Consider the following 24,339-nt stretch of genomic DNA (forward strand, 5'->3'; position numbering starts at 1 on the left):
CCGGCCCAATCATAATCCAATCACTGCCAACAATATTAATATAAAATTATACATTATAAATTCTGAATTTGTGTACTGATTAACATTGTCTCATGTCTGCCAATCATGTTGAGTGGTTCAAACATCATCTGTAGCCTGATACTTACTTTTGATAGGAAGTTTGGATTGAATACACTTAGCTGAATAGGAAAGCTATAGGATGCTCCCTTGCTCCCTATTTAGTGAAGGACTTAACCTCCAGTGTGCTGTCTGTCTGCACTGGTCTCAGAACAGTTACAAATGCACCTTATTTTCATCCAAACTCCATATAAAGCCTCTGAAAGACACATTTTTCAGCTTTTGGATGAACCCATTGATTCTGAATGTGATAACGCACAGTAAATATAGGATTTCTAAGGAAAAACTAGCGCTATAGTGGTCATTGTGTTTAATGTCATGCCGTTTTGCAATAAATCGCTCAAATGTTAAAAACAGCATATCGGATGAACAAGAGACTCTAATCTTTTGACTCAAACAGGTTTCAATGGGAAAACGTAATAAGGTTTCTTACAAGATGTAGTTTTGTTGGTGTTTCTCAAAGACAAACACCACTGAGATGGGATGACACTTGTTAGTAATTCAGCAGAATGCGGTCGATTTCAGGGTAAATAAATTTTTGAAGCAACATGTTAATTTCCTGTGTGATCATGTTGAAGATTTTGCTGTCCAGCAATCAGAGTTAAAGAGCTGCTAAGTGTTATATAAAAAATTAAAACATCACATTCTGTTGAGTATACTATCTTTATGTTTGTGGTCCCAGAGACCCCAACAACGTGTAAGACCCCCATCAACGTGATACTTCAATGTTAAATATACTGTTGATCTTAAGATTGTTTTAACCTCTAGACAGGAAAATGGCCAATCTGGCAATATGATTCAGGGGAATTGTCTCCCAAGTAAATTAAAAAGAGTAAACAGTGCCATTACTGTAATGCCTCTAAAGAGACACCTGTAAAACCTGATGCCTACCAACAGAATGTGATTGCCAACAAAACTATAGTGTTTTGAGTGAATAATTTGATTGTGAATTATCATATCTTAGGTTTTCTGAGCCTCTGTGCAATGTATCAAAGTAATGGTGTTTCTGCATAACAGTCTGAAAGGTCACAATTTATGTTTTAGAATTGGAACCATGCAATTAAACCAGAAACAGGACACATTGTAAATAGTAACTAATGTAGTCAGTTTGATTCAGTGATGTTAAATAATATTTTTTAGTTAGTTTAGATATTACCACATGAAGCACATTTTCAGGTTGACATTTTTTCAGTGTAGCAAAAGAGGTTCCCCTTCTGTCACTCACTCTACGTTGTGTCGACTTCTGAGAGACCTCTTCTGGATGCGCTTCTGCCTCCCAACGCATTATTTCCTGCTCCCCCCAACGCTGCGAAGCCCAACCCGGTACGTCAAAAACGTTCGTCTCATTTGTGCCCCCTCGCATGGAGCTTGGCCATCGCTATCCAACCCGTCACGTTGGCTGGCCAGGACCATCCGACTTGGCCACGTGATTCAATTCACCGGGCTCCTGCCTCGTAATGCAGTGGAGCGAATTCCTCTTACGTACAGAGGTTACGAACCTGCTACTCAGAGATGCAATAGAGCCTGTCCCTCCAGCCGAGATGGAGAAGGGTCTCTACAGCCTTTACTTCATCGTACCCATGGTGGGTTGCGGCCAATCTTGGACCTGTGAGTTCTCAACCGAACTTTACACAAACTCCCGTTCAGAATGCTCACGCAGAACAAATTATAACCTGCATTTGCATTAGATTGGTTCGCAGCGGTAGACCTGAGGAACACATACTTCACGTCTCCATTCTGCCTCGGCGTCGACCCTCCCTACACCCCTACGAAGAATAGGAATGGAAAAGGACGCCTTCCTTGATGGATCTATAGCGTTAAGATGGCTCCAATACAAGTCATAACGCCTGTTCCCGTATGGGTGCTGGGAACCTAAGAGCGGTATATAACACCTTTTATTCTCCAGCTTACTAAGACCAGAAAGTCCAGTCCCCAACTCACACTAATGCTTGAGCCAATGTTGCTGTGTAGGGCTGAATTGCTCAAACTTTACATATTTGGGTGAAATCAACCTGCAAATGGCTTACTTTTAGTTGAATCTGTATATTAAACTATAATACTTGTAATTTATTTATTTATTTTTTGCTGTTGAAGCAAAAGATAACAGCAAAAACATTGGCTATGAATTTTAATGTACCTCTATACTCCAGTTGTGCCATTTATCCTGCTATTGTTTACTCCTGCTTTCCAAACCTGGAAATGTGACATGGTCCATAACTTTTTGTCCTGTTAAATAATTAAGATAATATTTGACAGCATGAGTACATCTGGCACCATGTACAACAGCCACACTTAAGATGAGACAGAGACCTTCTTCTCTATGTCACTGAAGTTAGTTCAGCATGATGAGTAGCCTACCGAAAAAAAGGAATAAGCTAAAGATGGATGCCAGTAATCTTCAAGGAGAGAGAACATTGCTGCTCCTTGCTGCATTTGAGGTGGAACGGACATTTTTAGTCTGTGTCTGGTTTTGAAAAAGAGAAACCCTTTGGTGACACAGACAGATGCAATAGAGTTAAATGGTCTGCACTTATATAGCATCTTTTTAACCTTAGTGATATTCAAAGTGCTTTACATTGTGTCTCATTCACCCATTCACACACCAATGATGGCAGTGCTGCCATGCAAGGCACTAGCCTGCCATTGGGAGCAACTTGGGGTTCAGTGACTTACCCAAGGACACTTCGGCATGTGGGCTGGGAATCGAACCACCAACCCTGCGATTAGTGGACAACCTGCTCTACCACCTGAGCCACAGCCGCCCCATAAAGGTCAGGTGAAGGAGAAGTGTGAATGTGAATAAAGGCTAAACTGCACCAAAATGTTACATCAAATTCCCTCCAAACTGAGCCTCAGTTCTCAAGGAAATGTTTTCTGTCTACTCTAGAAATGATCTCTGAAGATCTGTTGTGCCAGTAATGGTCAATGTGAAAACAAAACCTCCCATGTAAAAGGAAGGAAGTTGGGGAGGAATTTGTTTGTGGTCATATGTAGCATGTTATTTAAATTTGGTTGAATTAGACAAACTTTACTGATCCCCAAGGATGAACTCAGGAATAAATATAGCTTTACAGAACAATGCTGATTTTTGAGAAAATGAAACTGAACATTCTGTATATCGCTCATAGATGCCTGGCTTGTCTACCAAATGCAACAAAACCAATTTTATTTTGTTTAAAGGAAATATTCACCGCATTATTATTCATTATTCATAATTATTTACTCACCCCTATGTTGTTCCAAACCCATATGACTTTCTTTTCATTCTTCTGCAGAACACTAAATAAGATATGTTAAAGAATGTTGTGTGTACACTGATTGGCAGTTGATATTGACTCACTTTAAAGCTTAAAAACACACCCAAATGTGTAATAAAAAGTGCTCCATGCAACACATATGTCATATACCAAGTCTTCTGAAGACATACGATCAAAATGTTGTATGATGAACTGACTGAAATATAAGTCGTTATTCACTTTAAAATTGTATCTTTGATCAATTCCTGTAAACAGCGTACAAATCAAATATGCTGACACGTCAAAAACATCAAGCATCATTGGTTCTTACATGTCTAGAGAACAAAGGGCATGACGTCATGACCAATGATGTTATATGTATCACAATTTAATAGGAAAATATGAGCAGAATTTGCTTGCAGTTTTAAAATTGTACTTAACTTTCATATTACATATTATATTTAATTAACCCTTCAAGCTCAAATGCAGGCACACAAGAAATAAAATTATCAAAATGGAAATTTTTTCTGGGTCTGAGTCAACTGAGACCAAGAGCATGTTGACGTTATTCCTTTTGGTGAACAGCCACCATGGAAAGGAGAAGTTGTATTTTTAGATTATGATCCATTTGCACATTAATGAGTGACTGTAAGATAGCATTTGTTTTACTATTGGTTAACATTGAGCATCATCATATCAAGTTAGTAAAAAACGATATATAAAGATATATATTGAAGGTACAATAATGTATATACACTGTAAAAAAAATTATCCTGCTAAAATTTAAAACTTTCTTTTAATTTCTGCCTTTTTTATTTAGAGTTCATTGCACTTTTTTTGACCACACTGAATTGAATTCATTTAGTAGAAAATCAACTTGAAACTCTTTTATACAGTGTATTGCATATCTGTGGTCTGTGTATATTGTGAATATTGTATAATGCTCTATTCATTTTTATCTGTCTTGTGTTGTATTTCTGCACCAAGGCCATAAAACCACTTTGTATTTTTTATTATTCTGTAGTAGAGCATTTACAATAAATCTTTAAGGGGATTTGAGAAAATGTGTAATCCTAATAACTGGTGCATGCTAAATGATCTGTAAAATCAAAAATGTCTGAAACCTCACTTTTTGTGATGTAGCCTGCAGTGAATCATCTAAACTGGTGGTCGGACAGGTTGGGGATACAGTTACTCTTCCATGTAAATATGACATTGACGCACATGGCATATTAAACATTTATTGGGGGTGACACCAGTCATGGTTCAGCTGTAAGAATACTGTCATCACCACTGATGGCTTGAATGTGAACTACAGAGAGTCACATAGATTCAACTTGTCCAGTGAATTAAACCGAGGTGATGTTTCACTCACTATCAGGGTTGCTCAAAAAAGGGATGCCGGGCTGTATGTGTGCCGTATCGAGATCCCTGGACCTTTCGATGACATAAGATACAATGTTTATCTATTCATCAGCAATGGTGGGTAACCACAATAATTGATAACCTTATGAAAGTTGCAGTGCTCATTTGTGATTATATATTACTGTTTTTTTCATACAAGGACTGGAGATGATCCAAAGAGAGTCATCTCAGATACACAACTGGACCCAATGACAAATTAGGAAAAGCAAGGTACCCTATCACAAGGTAAGATAAATTAGCACTACAGCAGTGGTTCTAAAGTGGACACAGGGTCACTAATTGACGTCCAATGTAAAGTAAAACCAGCTGAGAATAATTGAACATACAACTGACATATTAACCACCTTCCATATTAATATGAATTACTAGTGCTAAAATGTAATTGTAGGAACACAAAACTTCAGAAATATTACACAGATGGTCATCAAAGCATTAGAGTCACATGACATAAACTAACCCTGGCTTGCCATTTTTGTTTTACACAGTTTACTATGTATCAGACCCAACCACATTAATTTCTGAGCTATATATCACACCAGAAGAGACAACTGCGGGTATAAATATAATCCTGAATATAATTAACCACACTCAATCAATATTGGAAGTGCTTCAAACAGTATTTGACTAGAGTAACTGCAAATTCTTTGATTTTGAACTGCCCGATGCTTTTGTCCATACTGAGCTACCACACTAATATTTTTTCCAAAGGTGGTAATGTTAGTTGAATTTGCTATTACTCTATATAGACTTTTTATATTCTTTAGGTCATGTAGGCAATGTATGCATATTGACTTTATATGGTTTTTATATGAAGCAGGTGTTTCATGCAAACATTACTTTTCAGGAAACAATGGAAACATTTGTCATAATACTGTCTTCGTCCCTGGATTAATTATCATACTTCTGTTCAGTAAATAGATTAGCAAGTGATTAATCTAATGATATCTCTGGAGAAATGTTAAATGCTTGGAAGAAGCAACAGTGAGGGAATCTCACTAAACCTGTCATGAACATGTCCAGGTAACATTTCCAGCCATACCACACATGAATTGAATTAAATAGGAAATTTGATTTTGCATAAAGAAAATGTTGCCTTTTTTAGGACTAAGATTTTTTACATTGTGACATTATTTTACATTTAAGCAAATATAATTTACTCTTGAGGTTTTTTCCCATTACTAATATGCTCCATGGTGATTCTCATTAGATAATTATTACTGTAATATCATATTTGTTACTGAATTATAGTAAAAAGTAGGGGAGAGCTGGGCACAAACTAACACTTTTTTAACACAAGTTTTTGAAAATGCACTTGGGGTACAAAGTATTTTCTTTTTAAATATGTGGTCTGGTTTCAAGAATACAGTGTATATGTTTTTCATTATCTAGCTGGAAAGAAGTGGAGTGAAATGTTGCAATGTGCCCCATTGGCAGGGGATGTTGTATCATGACCATATGACAGCTTAAAATCCCCATTTAACAGTTGTATCTGATCTATTTAAAATTCATAGAAGATAAACAAAAATATTATGTAAATAAAAACCCCTTATTAACATTGCCATATAAAATAGGGCTACATTTTTCCACTTTACAGTAAACACAGATCAAAGAAACAGAATAGGCCAAAATTAAGCAAGCAAATGGGTAAAGACAACACAAACACACACACACATAAAGGTTAATTATGTTAATTACATAGTTGACTGCATGGAAATGCATATAGTTTGTTCTAATAGGGGCATGTGCCCCATCAGCACAACTGGGATTTAAACCTGGCTATTCATTTCTGGCGATGCTTGCTAACAGATTGGAGATTAAAATGATGCCAAGTTTGTTTAGTTTTAAATAAGCACTAAAACAGAGATGAAAATTAACCACTCATGTGAAATTTGGCTTTACTCTTAAATCAACTTTTGACAAAATCTTCCAAGGAGGTTTGAATTTTGGCACATTTTATACTCTACGCAGTATTGATATGGCAATGTTTAAACAAATTAAGTTTCATCATATCAGCTTGTGTGGAAACTCTAAACCCTTTAAGCTCAGATGGGGTGAGGGAGAAAAAACTTTGCAGGCTGGCTCAATGAGAAATAAATAATTATCAAACTATTAATAACTACAGTCTTGACCAACACAAAAAAGGTATCGTTTTAAATCTTAAAAGCTCTACTTTCCAGTGTAGGCATTATGACCAAAACTGAACAAGTGCTTTGAAATTTGCAGACAAATCAGAAGTGTTCTGTTTTGATAAACCAATGCTAAACCATTCATATTAGGATTCAGATTGCTGCAACCTGAGGTGGAAGTCATCCAAATATGGGCAGAGAGGATCGTTCACTCTAATTGAAATTTGCAGACAAATCAGAAGTGTTCTGTTTTGATAAACCAATGCTAAACCATTCATATTAGGATTCAGATTGCTGCAACCTGAGGTGGAAGTCATCCAAATATGGGCAGAGAGGATCGTTCACTCTAATTACATATGGCCACCGGGAGATGGCGCTAAGTACATGACACAGACCCAATAATGGCTCAAATGACACACAATGGAAATGAATGAGATTTCGTTACTCATACATGCATGCTTTGAAGGGAGAGCATACCTTTAGTTATTGTTGTGTAATTTGTTCTTGTGTACAGTTATTATGTTTTATATGTTTGGAGTTGCTTTTGGACATTTGGAGACTTTTTTGGACCCTATGATAAATAATTTTGTAATGCTATAACTTTTGATGGCTTTGTCGTATCAACACAAAATTATTCAGTTCCAGTTGACATGACTGAAAACAAAACAAAAGCAGTTTTGTGGAGCTACCTTAGTTACAACCTCAGATATTTGATGTTTTTTTTTTAAATCTCCACGTTGTGTCGGAGAAGCGACACTAGGGGTCTCTCTTGAGCACCGAATATACCTCTGATCTATGAAAAAAAGCCAATGAGAAGTTGGCAGCTAGTATTTGCAGACTCCCCTGGGCTGCCGACTTCGGGCCAGCACCCCCAGGCTGAGGCTGACGCTCAGATGTCCGACATGCTTTCCTGGGCTGCCGCCAGCGTGGGCTTGGACTGGAACCCTCCGTCCTCCCCACAGCCATCGCGGTTGGATGACTGGTTCCTGGGGTCTGGGCGCCGCTCATGGCCACGCCCCTCCAGTCCCATTTTTCCTGGAGGTGCATGATGAGCTGACGTCACTGTGGAGAGCGCCTTTCACTTCTCGTCACAAAGCCACTCGCTCATCCGCTCTCGCTACCCTCAACGGCGGAGCAGTCCACGGATACACTGCAATTCCCCCGGTGGATAGGGCTGTTGCGCTTCACCTATGCCCCGGAAACCCTACCACCTGGCGGGGTCGCCCTGTACACCCCTCCAAGGCCTGTAGGACAACATTCGCTGACAGCGAAGGCCTACAGCGCCGCAGGACAGGCCGCTTCCGCCCTGCACGCCATGGCCCTCCTGCAAGTCCAAGGCGCTCAAAGAATTGCACGTGGGTAGCCCTGATCCCGACGTGCTGCAGGAACTGTGCTCAGCGACCGACCTCGCCCTCAGAGCCACGAAGGTCACAGCGCAGTCACTCGGGCAGGCAATGGCCACCCTTGTGGTCCAGGAACGACACCTGTGGCTGAACTTGGTCAAGATGCGTGAGACCGACAAGACTCGCTTTCTCGACGCCCCAGTCTCACAGTTCGGCCTCTTTGGCGACACCATCGAGGACATTACCCAGCAGTTCTCTGCGGTGAAGAAACAGACGGAGGCGATCTCTCAGATCCTGCCCCGCCGCAAACCTGCCACTTTGGGCCATACCCCGTCTGCTCACTGAGGGCGTCCCCCTGTGAAGAAACAACAGGCTGCTCCGCCTCAACCTGGGCCCAGCTCTCAGCCCACACGTCGAGCGCCCCGCAGGAAGCAGATGCCCCCCGTCTCACAGACCCCCTTGAGGACCCGGAAGGCTACCAGGCGCTCCTGAGATGGATGACACAGAGCCCAAGACGTTAGCTCCGGAGATGGTAAGACCGCTCCGTCCCCCGGTGGAGGGCCGGGAGGAGAATTTTGTTTTGAATACATTTCATTTGCCGCTCCCCTTAACCAGGGCAGCGGTACCCAAATTCTCAATAAAAGAGCTATTTCCTTTGCCTATGGGTCATCTGGCCCGCAAATACCGTTCTCTTGGCACTCTGTCCCCAGATCTCAACAGTCCCGGCATGCTGGACGCACCCACAGGTCCGCCTTCAGCCCCACGACTGACCCCCGGCCGGCCGGTTCTGACGAGTCCAGAGGATGCCACCATAGGACCTCCTCCTCAGTCACTAACCCGCCCCCTGCTGGGTGCGCAGAGCAAGGTAAGTGCTTCGAGTCTTTTCTCAGCACCAACGCCTCGGGACGCACCCTCGCCTCCCGATGGCACATTACCTGCTCCGCCCCTCTGCGAAGCCCCGCCTGGTACGTCGAAAATACTCGTCCCCTTGGTGCCCCTAGCACGGAGATTGGATGCGTGGCTTTCACTTCCCAACCCGTCACGCTGGCTGGCCCGGACCATCCGACTCGGTTACGCAATTCAGTTTGCCAGGCCCCCGCCCCCCTTCGCGGGCGTTCGCTTAACCGCAGTGCACGGCGAACATGCACAATCCCTGTGCGTGGAGATCGCTACTCTTCAACTCAAAGACGCGATAGAGCCTGTCCCTCCAACCGAAATGAAGAAGGGTTTCTACAGCCCTTACTTCGTTGTACCCAAGAAAGGCGGCGGCTTACGACCAATCTTGGACCTGCGAGTTTTCAACCGAGCACTGCTCAAACTCCCGTTCAAAATGCTCACGCAAAAGTGTATCTTAACATGCGTCCGGCACCTAGATTGGTTCACAGCGGTAGACCTGAAGGACGCATCCTTCCACGTCTCAATTCTGCCGCGACACCGACCCTTCCTATGGTTCGCACTCGACGGCCAGGCGTTTCAGTACAAAGTCCTCCCCTTCGGCATGTCTCTGTCCTCTCGCCTCTTCACGAAAGTCGTAGAGTCAGCTCTTGCTACCTCGATGACTGGCTCATACTGGCCCACTCCCGAGAGTTACTATGCGCTCACAGAAACCAGGTGCTCAAACACATCAGCCACTTGGGGCTTCAGGTCAACCGAGAAAAGAGCAAGCTCACTTCAGTTCAGAGCATCTCCTTTCTCGGCATGGAGTTAGACTCAGTCTCAATGTCTCCACGTCTCACCAAGGAGCATGCACAGTCAGTGCTGAAATGCCTCGCAAAGTTCAAGCCAGGGACAACGGTCCCTCTAAAACTCTTCCAGAGGCTCCTGGGGCATATAGCATCCTCCGCCGCAGTCACGGTGCTGGGGTTGATGCATATGAGACCGCTTCAGCACTGGCACAAACACTCAAACCCTGGACAGACCTCTGCTTTCTACGGGCAGGAGTGCCCCTGCAGCAGGTGTCCTGACGCGTCCTGGTCACTACCGACGCCTCCAAATTGGGTTGGGGCGCCGTTTGCAATGGGCACGCAGCTGCGGGCCTTTGGAGAGGGGCCCCGCTGCGCTGGCATATCAATTGCCTAGAGTTGTTGACTGTTTTCTTTGCCCTGTGACAGTTTCTCCCGTTAATTCAAGACAAACATGTCCTAATCAGGTCAGACAGCACCACTGCGGTAGCGTACATAAATCGCCAAGGCGGCGTATGCTCCCGCCACATGTCACGACTCGCCTGTCGTCTCCTCCTTTGGAGCCAGCAGCGACTCAGGTCGCTGCGTGCTACTCACATCCCCGGCAAACTCAATGTGGTAGCAGACGCACTGTCACGACAACGTGGAGAGTGGAGGCTTCACCCCCAGTCGGTCCAGCTGATTTGGGAACGATTCGGCAAGGCCCAGGTAGACCTGCTTGCCTCCCGAGAGACCTCCCACTGCCTGCTCTGGTATGGCTGAACAGAGGCTCCCCTCGGGTCAGACACGCTGGCACACAGCTGGCCCACAGGGCTGCGCAACTACGCATTTCCCCCAGTGAGCCTTCTTGCACAGGTGCTGTGCAAGTTCAGGGAGGACGAGGAGCAAGTCACACTAGTGGCTCCATGCTGGCCCATCCAGGCCTGGTTCTTGGACCTCGTACTCCTCACAACAGCCCTTCCCTGGCGAATTCCCCTGAGGAAGGACCTTCTTTCTAAGGGGCAGGACAAGCTCTGGCATCCACATCCAGACCTCTGGAAACTCCACGTCTGGTTCCTGGACAGGACGCGGAAGATCTGGCTGGCCTACACCTACTGTCGTAGACATGATCAACCAAGCCAGAGCCCCTTCCACCAGGCAGCTCTACGCCCTGAAGTGGCGCTTGTTCGCAAATTGGTGTTCTTCCCGGGCTGAAGACCCGCAGAAGTGCGCAGTTAGGTCAGTGCTCTTATTCCTGCAGGAGAGGTTGGAGGGGAGGCTGTCCCCATCCACCTTGAAGGTGTATGTTGCTGCTATTGTGGCCCACTACGACGCAGTAGACGGCAAGTCCCTTGGTAAGCACAACTTAATCATCAGGTTCCTAAGAGGCGCCCGGAGGTTAAATCCCTCCCGGCCAAACCTGTTCCCCTCCTGGGACCTCTTGGTAGTCCTCACGGGCCTCCAGAGACCTCCCTTCGAGCCGCTAGAATCAGTTGGACTCAGGGCCTTCTCTCTTAAGACTGCCCTGCTGATCGCGCTCACCTCCATCAAGAGGGTCGGGGACCTGCAAGCGTTCTCTGTCAGCGACACTTGCCTGGAGTTCGGTCCGGCAGACACTCATGTGATCCTAAGACCGCGACCGAGCTACGTGCCCAAGGTTCCTACCACGCCCTTTAGACTACCACCACCTTCAAGCGCTGCCCCGGGAGGAGGCAGACGCAGCCCCGTCGTTGCTGTGTCCGGTACGTGCTTTGCGTACCTACCTGGACCGCACGCAGAGCTTTAGACACTCTGAGCAGCTCTTTGTATGCTTTGGGGGACAGCGGAAAGGAAACGCTGTCTCCAAACAGAGGCTTTCCCACTGGGTAGTAGATGCCATTTTCATTGGCTTATCACACTCAGGCCGTGCCACCCCCATGCGGGCTGAGCTCACTCGACAAGGACTGTTGCTGCCTCGTGGGCACTGGCCAGGGGTACCTCCCTGGCAGATATTTGTAGAGCAGCGGGTTGGGCGACACCCAACACCTTTACGAGATACTACAATCTCAGGGTTGAGTCATTTTCATCCCTTGTTTTCTCAGGTCCGAGCCAGTAGAACTCGGAAACACGCTGATGGGCTGGCCAGGTGAATCGCTTGCATATAGCTCCCTTTCCCTCGCTTGAGGTAAAACTGTGCGTCTTTTTTCCCAGGAGATTCCACTCAACTTGAATCCCTGGTCGATTCCTCCCTAGCCCTCATGGGTCCGCAGTTCGGCGGAGGAACTTGCCGACCCAATCCACTGCAGATACTCAAATCTACCCTGTACTGGAATAGGTGCTCCACAGGGCGAGGACTCCTACGCGGACTCCTCCTGTGTGTATTTTCCGCGATATGGTCCCCTTACGTGCGGACCCGCGTTTTCCTTAGGCAGTTCCGGCTGTCCTCCGGTTGCCGTGTTGTAGCAACTCCCCCTCGCTGAGGCTGGATCTACCACCGCGCCACTTCCACGTGTCGCCTAAAAACACATGTGATGTATTCACCACCATACCTCCCCAGCTGGGTAGGGGTGGTCTCCACAGTGTCTTTTCCCCCTGAAAGAATAGGAAATTGTGTAAGACCCCCTTCCCTCAGTGCATGTAAGGGCCCCGGCTCTCTATTGCTCTATGCGAGAAACATAGAGAGAAAAGAGGCCCAGCCAGGCTTGGCCCATTCCCAGGTTGGCCTTGTTCCCCTGTCAGGGTAACCAAAAGAATTCGACGACTTTTGTGGGGCATTGCGGAAGGGTATGTGTAGTCTGATACAGCTGGTCGTCTGGCACGTAAAAAACACCTGCCCGCTCCTGTGTCAGACCACGTACATGGCTCAGTGCATGGCGTAATTTAAATTGGACCCCTAGTGTCGCTTCTCCGACACAACGTGGAGAGAGCGACAGAAGGGGACCGTCTGGGTTACGAATGTAACCTCCGTTCCCCGATGGAGGGAACGAGACGCTGTGTCCTTCCCGGCCACGTCGCTGAGCCGAAGCCGCTGTAGTGGCCGGACCATTTCCGGCTCCTCAGAAAAATCCTGAATGAACTCTAGTATTTGCCTCGCCTTTGTACCGGGGGCGGGGTATGAAAATACTAGCTGCCAACTTCTCATTGGCTTTTTTTCATAGATCAGAGGTATATTCTGCGCTTCTCCGACACAACGTCTCGTTCCCTCCATCGGGGAACGGAGGTTACATTCGTAACCCAGACGTTTCTTAGCCTGAGGTTTCTTTACAATGATACCAAACACTTTTTCTCATTACCATAATCTCATTACTGTAATGTCATTACAGTATCTAACATCATGGCACGTATTGCAAACACTGATGTGATGTATAAATAAACCTCTTTTTTTTTTACATTATAGTAATGAGATTTAAAAAGGGGTTCACAAAATATCTTAATTGATCCTTAAACAGCCTTCAGCCTAATAATAATATATTAGGCCTATTATTTTTATTTTTTTTTATTGTTGAATTTGCGGTGAAATATAACCTGGACTTACTCTTGACAGGTTTTCGTAAGATTCACATAAATCCTCTGTATACATTGAAAAATTGTATTGGACATTTTACTTCATGCATGAACAAAAAACAACTTCTTGTTCTAAATGACTATGTGGAAAGTTCTGTGGATCCTCGTGCTGTATACGCCGTTAAATTTGTCTCTCAGATTCTGTCTTCCTGGCAGAGTGGAAGTGAAACAGGTGACTCATGGTCTGTTTTGCTTACTGTGCATTAACACATTCATCTGAATGCTCTGCCCTAAGGACTGCAGCACTCCAGAGAACACACCACCAGCTGCAGTGGATTTTAAACATTGCCATGTGATGTAGCAAATATTTATAAAATAACTGATCAGGAGACTACTGTATAAACTTACTCTTGAGTGAAATGTGAAATATTAAATAACTTGCATACAGTGAGGTTGTTTAAAATTTCCTCAGTGAAATATGTAGAAAGTGGAACAATGTTTGTATGTCTGGAATGGAGGTCTATTTGAGAAAAGGCGTATCACACTACAGCATGATTCAACAGTGGCCTCTAGTGGTTAATGCGGTTGCATTAATAGTTTGATCTAAGTAAATAAATGTATACATAAATAATAAAAACCTAAGAGGCTCATATGTGCTTTTTTTTATAGAATCATTGCGTTGTTTTTTTTTTTTTTTGTTTCTTTAAAGTGGAAGTAGATGTAAAAATGTAACATTTAGTTTCATTTTCAACAAAAAAATCTCTGGGTTACTTGAAGTTGGCCACAGAGGCTACAACTGGAAATGAAACTGTAAAAAAGACGTCTAATTGCACATGCAAGAAAAGCTGAGATCATGTGAATATCAGCTTCTGTGTAAAGGGTTGATGTAAGAGGAGAAAGAAAGAGGTTGTCTTTGTTTCAGTATTTGCACAGAGTGAAAACTTTTCCATCATGAAAGATCTTCACAGGTGGCTCTTTCCATCCTGGCTTCTCGTTTATCTGACCAGTAAGTCACTCTGATTTTTATATTGAATTGTGGTCAAATATTAAGATATTAATGTCATTATTTAAAAATATATTAAGTGTAACCAAAGTAATATCCAGAAATAATATCCAGAGAATTTTAAATGGTGTTTTCCAGGCTTTGAAAAGTTATGGAAATTAATACATTCTTAAACATAATGGAAAAGTGTGTAGAGAAAATAAATGTTTAGTTATGTTCTAAACTAAACTTGTGTGGAACTTGTGTACCATAAAGCTTACAAGCTATATATCTGATTTGAGAGCAAATTGTTATTTTGGGTCATTTTCAATTAATTGGTCGAACCTGTTCACAAATCAGTCACAATAAATAATGAAATATTAGGATTGAATCTAAACTATTTTTAAAATTCCTTATCTAGTTTCACATTATAACTGGAGAGGTAATGGAAAAGCCATGGAAATTGTTTGGTTAAAAAGTGTGGGAACACTGTATAGTAAAGTTTTAATTAAGTTTTTTTGTTTAATTGATACAGTAACACTTTGTCATTGAAGTTAACAGGTCACATTATCTATAATGACTTTGATAATACACTGCACTAAAATATAATATGACATGCATATTTGTTTGTTAACTTTATACACATTAAGTCTTTTAAGGTTAATTTTATGATCCTAAAATATCTTATTGTTTACATAAAAAAAAAATCACTGTTTCTCTCTCTGTCTCAGTTTGTAAATGCAGTAACATCATTGTACAGAATTTTGAGGGTGAGAACACCACATTGCCATGCAAATATGACATTCAATATCATGGTAAATGTCACATATGCTGGATAAGAGGAGACATTCCCAATATGGGATGTGGTGATGAAATTATTGGAAGTGATGGTGATACAACGGTGAACAGACAGTCACAAAGATACCAGATTACTGGAGAAATACGGCATGGAGATGTGTCTTTAACAATCCTTAACATCACAAAACAAGACTCAGGCAAATATGGTTGCCGCATACATGTGCCTGGATTGTTTAATGATGAGATGCATTACGTTCACTTGATTGTTAGTGACGGTAAGTATCTTAAGCAAAATGAAAATCTTTATCATTCGTTCAAAACAGATTCTGTTATTTCATTTTTAGCACTACTTTTCCTAATTAAATGAAGAAAAATATATAATGCATAAATTAATAAAACAATTGTTATTTCATTAAAATGAATACATTCAGTTTTACATTAAAATGCATATGCTTTCTCAAAGCACCAACTCCAGCAACATGGGAAACTACATCCATAACCAGCAGTTTCTATGAGAGTGAAACCTCAGGAGTATTCGCCACTGCCATGACTGAGGGTACTTACTGTATATGTGAATATATTGGAATATGACTTTGTACTGTCTTTATGAATCTGTTATGAAGACTGAATGATGAAAATATACCACACTATAAATACATCTGTAGCATCAACTAATCAAGGCTTAAACATAACTATTTTTGGTGAAAGTGAGTACAGAAACAAGTCCCTTAAACAATATCAAGCAGTCATTACAGATTAGATTACTGTTGAAGATAAATCATTTTCTGATGGCTCCTACTAGTGTAAAATGTCAGCATTTTAAAAGGAACATTGTACATCCTGCTTTAAAGCACCCAACCACGCAATAGCCTGTGGCAGTAACTACTATTCCCAGCCATATAACCTCTGAATCACAGACCACTAAGTATAGGGGTTATTATTGTTTTAACCCCCACAGTGAATCTATAATGACTGAAGGAAAACAAATGTCAATGATTAATTTATCATTATTCATAATGATCAACTCAGAATGCACTTGGAAATTGTATAAATATTTAGTCATCAAAGATTTATGCTTTTTTAAAGACATTTAAATTGGAATGCAGCCAGTGTAAAATAACATTATGTGACTTATTGTGTCTTCTTTTCCAATCATGAACTGACACAACACAAGAGAATTCATCATTTGTCAGTTCATCAAGTGCTCCAGAGATAGATATACCGGACTATTGCCAACACATGGTATAACAGAGCAAATGTATTATTTGAAAAGTAACTTGTGACAGGGCACCAGTGTAAAGCAGTCCAATGGAAAGGAGGCGGCGGTCTGGCGATATAAACAATATTTTAATGATTAACTTAAACAAAAGACACACACACACACACACACACACACACACACACACATGTTGTGTTTCCATGTTTTATGGGGACTTTCCATAGACATAATGGTTTTTATACTGTACAAACTTTATATTCTATCCCCTAAACCTAACCCTATCCCTAAACCTAACCCTCACAGAAAACATTCTGCATTTTTACATTTTCAAAAAACATAATTTAGTATGATTTATAAGCTGTTTTCCTCATGGGGACCAACAAAATGTCCCCACAAGGTCAAAAATTTCGGGTTTTACTATCCTTATGGGGACATTTGGTCCCCACAAAGTGATAAACACACACACACACACACACACACACACACACACACACACACACACACACACACGTTGTGTTTCCATGTTTTATGGGGACTTTCCATAGACATAATGGTTTTTATACTGTACAAACTTTATATTCTATCCCCTAAACCTAACCCTACCCCTAAACCTAACCCTCACAGAAAACCTTCAGCATTTTAACATTTTCAAAAAACATAATTTAGTATGATTTATAAGCTGTTTTCCTCATGGGGACCAACAAAATGTCCCCACAAGGTCAAAAATTTCGGGTTTTACTATCCTTATGGGGACATTTGGTCCCCACAAAGTGATAAATACACGCACGCACGCACGCGCACACACACACACACACACACACACACACACACACACACACACACACACACACACACACACACACACACACACACACACACACACACACACACACACACACACACACACACACACACACATATGACAGACTTGTCCGTAAACGATCTCTCTATTGTCGCACCCTCCGCAATCGGCTTTTATCCCTCTCAGAGGCTTAATTAGCCTGATAAGGGACCTGGTGTGTATAATCACGACCCGGCCCCGCCCTCCACCCTGCCACAGTAACTTTTACTAGTATAAGATTAACTGCAAGTTTTGTGTAAGTCCTAGATTTTAATTTTCTGTGTGTGAAATGTTAACACTTTACAATAAGGTTCCATTCGTTAACAATTTTCATGCACAAACAATGAACAATATTTTTACAGCATTTATTAATCTTAGTTTATGTTAGTCAATAAAAATACAATTGTTAATTGAAGTTCATGTTAGTGCATTAACTAATGTTATCTAATACAACTTTTATTTTAAAAATGTATTATGTTTAAACTTACATTGTCCAAGATTAGTAAACGCTGTAAAAGTATTGTTCATTGTTAGTTCATGTTAACTAATGTTGTTGTTTTGATTATAAAATAGAAACAGGTGATTTCAATGGTTCATCCTCCGTTAAAAAAGGAGAGAGTGTGAGTATTTCATAAAAACAGAAGGCCTAAGATGTTTTACAGTTTGAAACACAATAATTGATCACTTAATATCTCAATACTGATTTGTTTTTAAAGGTAAATGTATCTGCAGTTATTGTGCCTGTTCTTCTGTTACTGTTGACTTTCATAGTCATTGCTGCCCTTTTGATATGTGAGTGCACAGCACATTCAAGAAATTCACATTTTGAAATTTCTCTGCAATACAGACTTGCCATGTTTAATTTTTTTTAAAGGAACGTTGTATTCTTTCTTTCTATTTTCAGGGAAGCAAAAGAGGAAAAGCAGAGCATTTGTAGAAATGTAAGTGCTCGTTTTGTTGAAGTTTGGGTCAAAAACATGTCCAAAATTTAACAGATGTAAATGGAAAAAGAAAAGAAAAAAATAAATAAATCGTGTATGTGTTTACAGTGACTGTCATGCTCATATTTAAAACAAAACCATCAGCTTCAAAAATATCTAATAATAAATTATAAGCAAAAATAATTATTTTGTTGCAAGAACAATTATGTGAAAAGCTGGATTCAAGTATGATAATTCTGTTAGGCTAGGCTGATCTCATGGAAAAAAAATGCTACAGCATATAGTCTATTAATATATATATATTTTTTTTTTGCAAAGATTACTCAATGCTTTCCTAATTTCTGAACCTTGTGGCTGAAGATTAAACTAGAGTCGTGCGCATGTGCACATTTGCATGACGCGCTGCGCAAAACCTGAGCAAACATTAGGCTCGTTAGTAGGCTATGACAGCGTTTTAGTGCCACGTAAAAAATTCTAATATTTTGAAAATGAAGACAAAATATTTCGAGAAGAAATCATGAGGAAAGTACATTAAAAAAAAGGCGTAAACAGGCCTCCTTGAGGTATATTAGTCTAATTTAGATTGCGCTTCATTCAGAAAAATTGTCTGCTGCAATTTAGATCGTGCTTTCACCACAAATAAAAGTATTAAAACAGAATTTAATTTAAAAGAGATGTTTGTGAACATTTTCAATCCATCATATCAGCAGTAATTCATCAAACACTAATGATGAAGGAGAGCGATATAGCTTGACATATATCCAGATGTGCTGTGTAGTCAAGCACACTTTTCTTTTAGTAAAGATATTGAATTAATTCAGGGGAAGGCTACAAGTGCACAGTGCCTAGAACTGTAACCAGATGCTTGATTCATATTTACACAGATCTATAATTCAGTATTGATATCTTTCATTATGTAAGAGCCCGCATTGTGTGCATTCATGTTACATGCATTTCTTGTGTCACTTCCATTAATCTCTATGAAGTTGAGAACTATCTCAAAAACCTGTCTTACTAAAGCCATTATTATTTCTATAATTCAATTCCGAAATAGTTAATACATTTCAACATTTTGGCTAGGTTATACTTCCATGTATAATGTTTGTCAGTTCCCCTTCTGTCACTCACTCGATGTTGTGTCGATGTAGTGACACTAGGGCTCACACTTGGGAGCTCCAAACACCTCCAATCTTTGAGAAAAGGCCAATGAGAATTGGCAAGTGGAATTTGCAAGCCACTTCCCCAGATATACGATTTAAAAGGTGCTGGAATGCGGCCACTCATTCAGATGTCTTATTTGGAGCCGAGCAGTTGTGTGTCTGTGAGCTGAATCCCACTGCCGGTCCATTCACCTCTAAACGAAGAAGTGTATGCTGTTGGATTTATGGCGCATTCCAGCGGCTTTCTCTCCTTCTGCACGATCAGTGCAGATTATGCCCCTGGGCACTTCGACAGCGCTAAGAGGGTGTATATTCCCGACAAAAGTGTACATTTTCTCTATTAGTGCAAAACACATTGACGTGAATGTCTTTTTAAAGATGCGTCTTTTTACAGACCCTTTCCGTCTTTGTGTAGTTCCAGGATGCTGTCATCTCTCCACCTCCGACAGCCACGGGTGCTGCTTCACGTGTCTAAGTAGCGTTCACACTGAGGCAACGTTCATGAATGGTTCATGTTCTCATTGCAAGAACATGAAAATGGCAACATTGCGGTCACGGCTTTCCTTCTTCCGCGGGAGAGCTGCTCCAGCCAGCTGACTGTCATGCTTGCCTGGGCTGCCATGGGTGTCGGGTTGGACTGGAACCCTCCCCTGAGCCCTCACGGCTAGATGATTGGTTCCTGTGTTCGGGGCGCCACTCACAGCCGAACCCGTCTTCCCAGAACCCGTCTTCTCACTACCCTTGATGGCAGTTGGACAGGCCTCCTCCGCTCTGCATGTTCTTACCGACATCTTCAACATCTCCCTGAGCAGAGCTGTCATTCCAATGTGCTTCAAGGCCACCACCATTGTCCCCATGCCAAAGAAGTCTTCAGTGTCCTGCCTCAACGACTACCATCCCGTCGCACTCACACCCATCATCATAAAGTGCTTCGACATCTCCCTGAGTAGAGCTGTCATTCCAACGTGCTTCAAGGCCACCACCATCGTCCCCATGCCAAAGAAGTCTTCAGTGTCCTGCCTCAACGACTACCGTCATCATACCGCCCACTTACACCCATCATCATGAAGTGCTTCGAGAGGCTCGTCATGAGGCACTTTAAGACCCAGCTGTCCCCCTCACTAGACCCACTGCAGTTTGCGTATCGTCCCAACCGTTCAACGGACGATGCCATCACCACCACCCACCATCTGGCCCTCACCCACCTAGATAAAAAGGACTCATACGTTCGAATGCTGTTCATAGACCTCAGCTCAGCATTCAACACAATCATTCCTCAGCACCTGATTGGAAAGCTGAACCTGCTGACTAGGAGACCTCAGTCAGTCCAGATCGGGAACAGCATCTCCACCACCACCATACTGAGCACTGGGGCCCCCAGGGAGCTTCGGCAGAGGAGTTCGCAGCCAGACCCACTACAGATACTAATATGCCCTGTACAGGGATAGGTGCTCCACAGGTGCCGACTACTGCAGTAACATCTGTGATGTATTTTCCGTGGTACGGTCTCCCTGTCAGCAGACCTGCATCTCCATTGGGCAGAGCTTTCCCTCCCCGGTCGCTGTGTTTGTAGAGCTCCTCCCCTTCGAGGCAGGACCTACCAGCGCACCTCTTCCATGTGCAGTGGATAAGCCCACGTGTCGTATTGCCACATATTACCTCTCCTTCGGACAGGATGTGGTCTTCTCTGGGTCTTTTTCCCCTGAAAGAATAGTAAAGGAAAAGAACACCTTCCCTGATGTGTATAATGCCGTTAGATGGCCCCAGCCGAATCTAATACTCTGTGGAGAGAAAACAAAGAGAAAAAGGGCAGTGGCTGGCACCTGCATCGGCAGTTCACGTAACACGGTTCAGCTGTTTTGGCATTTTTCCATAGGGACCCCTAGTGTCACTACATCGACACAAATCGAGTGAGTGACAGAAGGGGAATGTCTCGGTTACTGTTGTAACCTCTGTTCCCTGATGGAGGGAATGAGACTTTGTGTCCCTCTTGCCACAACGCTGTACTATCGGCTGAAATGACTTGGACCTTGTCTCGGCTCCTCAGCACAAAACCTGAATGAGTGGCCGTATTACAGCTCCTTTTATATACTTATGTCTGGGGAAGTGGCATGCAAATTCCATTCGCCAATTCTCATTGGCCTTTTATCAAAGATTGTAGGTGTTTGGGGCTCCCAAGCATGTAGATAAGAGTAGGTGGGTGCAGACAGAGGAAGAGTGAAATAAAAGCTGTCAGGTCAGAGGGTTCTCACTTGTCGTAGTGGAAAGCGGCAACAAAATCAAAGGCAAAATCACATCATGCTTGCAGTTCCCTTGGAAAAAGCAACTGTGGCCACCTCGCTCTCGCATGACATCACAGCAAATCGTACAGATTTCTAACAGGCATGCGTGCGATTTTCAGGTTAATTTGGCACATTAGTTCTGAATTTAGATGGAAATACATTTTTAACTAACACGCTGAATTCCTGTGTGATCTTGTAGGTTAGACCACTGCTTTGGATGTTTATGTTGCTTCGGCTTATGTTTTTATTAACCTGTTTGGACATCACTGTTTTTTAAGCAAAATGTTTATCATGATTTGGTTGAATTATTTTCCCACAGAGTCCAGAACTCCGAGAACTCTGTCATCTACAGTAACTCTGGCAGCAGTTTGGGCCTGTACAACAGAGAGATGGCTGTGGACAATGTCTATCAGATACAGACCGAAAATGAATATGAACAATGGCATTAAGGGGTCATGTCATGTTTTTTTTTTTTTTTTTACTTTAATGTTTTCCTTGAGGTTTAGTTATGTTAGTAAAGGTTTTTGTACAAATACAGTCCTAATATAGTATTAAATTAAAATGTTCTTCTGTCTCTGGCACCTCTGTCTGAAACATGTTTGCTATGCTGTCCCCTTTAAGATTTCCTCAGCCAGGCTACCGGTTCACGGCGACAATTACACATTTTGTGGTTCCGGGCTATTCAAATGACACTGCAATACTAGTAATTTTTGCAGAATAGGAACAATAAATGCTCTTTTTGGACTGGAGAGGAAGTTTTGAGTTCTGAAACTTAAAGTGTATTTTTATAGTACAGTGACCTCTTATATGTAAAAATATAGATGAATATTGACATGAAATTATTACTTTAATATCTCAGAAAAGCACATTACCTTTAGCATTTTTAATTTGATCAGTGATGACCAGCCTCAACTGTTCTTCAGTGTATTTTTTGTGTTGTCTAAAACAATTTTGTTTGTGTACTTACGTGACAGCTATTGCTGATTAGAGCAAAATTGTTGCTCTGGTCTAACCTTTACTCATCCTAAAATTTATTTGTAAGACATATGCACTTAATTCTAATAGCGAACATACTCCAACACTATCATTAATAAAACCTTCCCCAAGTGAACACTTTGTAATTTAATAATTTACCACAGAGTAATTTTGGCATCATAGCTGTACTCTTCTTCACATCACACTTTTTATATGTTGGGGTCAGTGTTGGCTGTAATCTGATTACAGTTTAATTAGTTACTCTAATCTAATTAATTTTAAGTCAAAAATATTGTGAAAATAGTGTAATGCATAAAAATTTTATTCTAGTAATCAGATTACAGCTAATGACTTAAATAAATTTTAAGTATATTACTTGGGTTTCACATTCCTAAAATAGTATTATTTATGTAGAGTTTAAAAAATGCATAGGTTTAGTATGTCTCTTTGTGTTTTTGTGACAGCTGAAGAGTGTACGCCTCCTTTGTCATAAAGAGCAAAGGTACAAAAGATAAAGTAATCAGTAAACTAAATCAGATTAAAAATGTATATTAAGTAATTAGACATTTGAAGTTGATTACTTTTTTGAGTAACTTACCCCAAAATGCTCAGGTTTATAAGAGTTTAAGCTAAACTAAGAACTGCTCATTTTGGGGCATGTAGGTTCAAGGAGGTCATACAACTGAAAAATGCAAAGGGAACGTCTAGGTTACGTATGTAACCTCCATTCCCCGATGGAGGGAACGAGACGTTGTGTCGGAGAACTGCCCAAGGGAGACACACAGGAGTCCACTCGTGAGGGGACAGTACCGCGGTGATTACACACAGAGGGAGTCAGCATAGAAGGCCTTAAACCTGTGGAGCACCTATTCAAGTACAGGGTAGATTAAGTACCTGTAGTGGATTGTGTTGGCGAGTTCCTCCGGACCCATGAGGGCTAGGAAGGAATCAACCAGGGATCCAAGAGATGGGATCTCCTGGGAAAAATGGTGCACTATTTTACCTCAGCTGTGGGAAAGGGCACTAGGCGCAATCGATTCACCCGGCCAGTTCGTCAGCGTGTTACCGAGTTCTACCGACTCAACCCGGAGATTGTAAAATCTCGCGAAGGTATTAGGTGTTGCCCACCCTGGTGCTCTACAGATGTCTGCTAGGGAGGTGCCCCTGGACAGTGCCCACGAGGACGCAACACTTCTGGTTGAGTGCACTCGAACCCGCAAGGGGGGGTCACGGCCTGGGTGTGATAAGCCAATGAAATTGCATTGAGCCTCTGTTTGGTGACAGCGTTACCTTTCTGCTGTCACCCGAAGCAGACAAAGAGCTTCTCAGAACGTCTAGAGCGCTGCGTGCGGTCCAAATAGATATGCAAAGCACGTACTGGACACAGCAACGAAAGGGCTGGGTCTGCCTCCTCCCGGGTCAGCGCTTGCAGGTTCACTACCTGATCTTCTGAAGGGCATGGTAGGAACCTTGGGCACGTAGCCCGGTCGCGGTCTTAGGTCTTATGTGTCTGCCGGACCGAACTCCAGGCGAGTGTCGCTGACAGAGAACGCTTGCAGGTCCCCGACCCTCTTGATGGAGGCGAGCGCGATCAGCAGGGCCGTTTTGAGAGAGAGGGCCCTCAGTCCAACTGAGTCTAGCGGCTCGAAGGGGGGTCTCTGGAGGCCCGTGAGGACTACCGAGAGATCCCAGGAGGGGAACAGGCTTGGCCGGGAGGGATTTAGCCTCCGGGTGCCTCTTAGGAACCTGA

The 24,339-nt window shown here is 42.5% G+C and overlaps 1 protein-coding gene and 1 pseudogene across 2 annotated transcripts; both read left to right on the plus strand.

The window, feature by feature from the left end:
• Positions 1-2,498: 2,498 nt before the first annotated feature.
• LOC127627557 (T-cell immunoglobulin and mucin domain-containing protein 4-like) lies at positions 2,499-13,618 on the plus strand (annotated as a pseudogene).
• Positions 13,619-14,253: 635 nt separating this feature from the next.
• On the plus strand, positions 14,254-22,715 carry LOC127627922 (T-cell immunoglobulin and mucin domain-containing protein 4-like). Of its 2 annotated transcripts, XM_052104536.1 has the most exons (7): positions 14,254-14,397; positions 15,105-15,446; positions 15,635-15,727; positions 17,805-17,851; positions 17,948-18,023; positions 18,136-18,172; positions 21,934-22,715. In XM_052104536.1, exons 1-7 carry the CDS (start codon positions 14,343-14,345, stop codon positions 22,061-22,063), a joined length of 780 nt encoding a protein of 259 aa, XP_051960496.1. In that variant the 5' UTR covers positions 14,254-14,342; the 3' UTR covers positions 22,064-22,715. The 2 variants fall into 2 exon arrangements, with proteins under 2 accessions (XP_051960496.1, XP_051960497.1); XM_052104537.1 differs by lacking the exon at positions 17,805-17,851.
• The last annotated feature ends 1,624 nt before the right edge of the window (positions 22,716-24,339 follow it).

Source organism: Xyrauchen texanus, chromosome 34, assembly GCF_025860055.1.
Source record: "Xyrauchen texanus isolate HMW12.3.18 chromosome 34, RBS_HiC_50CHRs, whole genome shotgun sequence".
In the NCBI taxonomy this organism is placed as follows: Eukaryota; Metazoa; Chordata; class Actinopteri; order Cypriniformes; family Catostomidae; genus Xyrauchen; species Xyrauchen texanus.